At 39.4% G+C, this 2,853-nt stretch overlaps 1 protein-coding gene across 1 annotated transcript; it reads left to right on the top strand.

Moving 5' to 3' along the window:
* The first annotated feature begins 763 nt into the window (after nt 1–763).
* Nucleotides 764–1,711, top strand: LOC130836691 (olfactory receptor-like protein OLF4). The gene has a single exon (XM_057709116.1). The coding sequence runs from the start codon at nt 782–784 to the stop codon at nt 1,709–1,711; it is 930 nt and encodes a 309-aa protein (XP_057565099.1). The 5' UTR covers nt 764–781.
* The last annotated feature ends 1,142 nt before the right edge of the window (nt 1,712–2,853 follow it).

Genomic DNA, 2,853 nt, shown 5'->3' with positions numbered 1-2,853 from the left:
CAGGAGGTCTTTGCAACCAGGTTAATAAAGTGCAAGGTGTACACTGGGTGGATGAGAGACTCCCTGTGTCTTGAACTTTAAGCAGCAGTGAGTCCCCCTTGTTCTTCAAAATTCACTGACATGATCGTTCATCACTCTCCCTCTTGCTTACTGTTCTCCCCACACTGGCTTTCTTTTTTGGATTTTCACATCTGAAAGAAGCATCCTCCTCAGGGCCTTTGCAGTGGCTCTTCCCTCTGCCAGGCACACACTTCCCCAGATATGCTCTGACTCCTGTCTTCTCTTCCTTGAGGTCTCTGTTCAAGTGTCACGTTAGTTGACTGTCTTGCCACAACACCCAGTAAAACATAACACCTCATAGCCACCCCTTGCTTTATAACTGCATTGCTTGCTTCTTAACTTCGGTCACATATGACATGCTGTGTAATTCTTGTATTTACTTATGTACTTTCACCATTATTAGATTGTAGCACTTTTCGTTTTTCAGCAACAAGGCCTTAGAAATAGTCTACTCTGAATATATATACCTCAAATAAATGAGATAATTTCTCATTGAAACTGTATATAACCTCTTGAGGGAAATGCTGATTTGGGAATGAAAAAGACTAATCAGGGATGAAACAGGGATTCCCTGCAAGGGAATGTTGTGTACGGACACAAAATACTGAAAACATTACTTCGCCGCAAAGTATAAATTGTAATATTTCAACGACGTGAGTAACGCTCATTTCTGTAAAACTGATCACGTTATTTCCCCTTTCCTGGTAGTCACCTCCACCACATGGACCCAGGGAATGATACACAAATTTCAGAATTTTTTCTTCTGGGATTATCAGAGGAACTAGAACTGCAGCCCCTCATATTTGGGCTTTTCCTCTGCATGTACCTGATCACAGTGTTTGGAAACCTGCTCATCATCCTGGCTGTCATCTCAGACTCCCACCTCCACACACCCATGTACTTCTTCCTCTCCAACCTGTCCTTTGTAGACATCTGTTTCACCTCCACCATCATCCCAAAGATGCTGTGGAACATTCAGACCCAGAGCAAAGTCATCACCTATGAAGGCTGCATCATCCAGATGTATTTTTATATACTGTTTGTATGTTTGGATGACTTTCTCCTGACTGTGATGGCCTATGACCGGTTTGTGGCCATCTGTCACCCCCTGCACTACATGGTCATCATGAACCCCCGGCTCTGTGTTCTGCTGGTACTGGTGTCCTGGATCATAAGTATTCTACATTCCCTTTTGGAAAGTTTAATGTTATTAAGACTTTCCTTCTGCACAGACTTAGAAATCCCTCACTTTTTCTGTGAACTCAAGCAGATGGTCCAATTTGCCTGTTCGGACAGCTTTCTTAATAATATGGTCATGCATTTTGCAGCTGGGCTGCTGGGTGGTGTTTCACTGGTTGGTATCCTTTACTCTTACTCAAAAATAGTTTCCTCTGTACGTGGAATCTCATCAGCTAAGGGGAAGTGTAAAGCATTTTCCACCTGTGCATCTCACCTTTTGGTTGTCTCCTTATTTTATTGTACGAGCCTAGGAGTGTACTTTAACCCTGCTGCTACCCACAGCTCACACTCAAGTGCAACAGCCTCAGTGATGTACACAGTGGTCACACCCATGCTGAACCCCTTCATCTACAGTCTGAGGAACAAAGACCTAAAAGGCGCTCTGAAAAGATTCTTTGGGAAAGGTACTTAAAAGGGACATTTTTCATAAGGTGAAGAAGTGTCATGATTGCAGTGATCAAATCCTCAGACTAAGAAATCGTAATGCTTTGACGAGACTATGGATATAGAACTTACTCCTTCTACGTGTTTCTTGAAGTTTTTATTTCAAAATCTGTATTCAAATTAAAAGAAAATAACTTTCTGGTCCTGTGATAGCCTAGTGTATACTTTTGTTGTTTTCTTACTTTCCAAAATGTATTCCTAATCTTGGATTAGAAATATTTGGAAATTTCCAATTACCTAATGGGACAAACTAGATTTTTAAAGAATAATTTCCTTTCAAATATCATACTGAATAATTTTTCTTTTATTTTACAAAAAGAAAGGTCATGAGTTTTCCCACTGCTTTGGAAAAAAAATATGCTTGGAAACCAATGTTATCTGTAAAATTTATAGTAGAAAGAAGTCTGAGACTGTATTTACTTTCAATTGTGTGTATATCAATCCTTTGTCTATCACTATCTTAACTGCTCTTCTGGAAAATGTGGACTTTAGCACAGACGGTGCTTTATAGGTGGTCATTGGGTTTTATTCTCCTCCTGAGGATCCCGTTCTCTTATTCAGCTCTCTGTCCACAAGGCAAACCATAGTCCTTGTGAAAAACTGATTATCAAATACACGATCCCTGAAGGAGTCCTCATTGAAAGAAAAATTTTAATAAATAGAAGGGCCAGAGATGACCATACATTTAACAGAGCAAAATTTTAAAGCGCACAGTGTAACAATATCTCATTTTTATGTTGTACATCTACTCATTGGAGTATGGAGGATTGCTGTCTACATGTAAGGGAGTTTACAGATATGGGTGAAGCATTGATTGGCATGTAAAAACATTTTTATTGAATTATCTTCCTGTTTCTGATAGAAAACATCCAGTGCTGTGTATAATATGACTCATTGCATTGCTTTAAATGAAATATCTCCCTTCCTTAAAATCTGGTCATAATAATTAAAGGAGGGGTGAACGATCATTATCAGAAACTTCCAACTATATATCTCCTTGATACTCAGGAATCTATTCATCTTTATGGATGGAGAATGAGTAATGGGATGAAGTGAGAGAGTAGCGTTGACGTACATATACTACCAAATGTCAAATAGATAGCTAGTGGG

This window comes from Hippopotamus amphibius, chromosome 15 (assembly GCF_030028045.1).
Source record: "Hippopotamus amphibius kiboko isolate mHipAmp2 chromosome 15, mHipAmp2.hap2, whole genome shotgun sequence".
In the NCBI taxonomy this organism is placed as follows: Eukaryota; Metazoa; Chordata; class Mammalia; order Artiodactyla; family Hippopotamidae; genus Hippopotamus; species Hippopotamus amphibius.
This window is presented reverse-complemented; position numbering and strand designations above follow the sequence as displayed.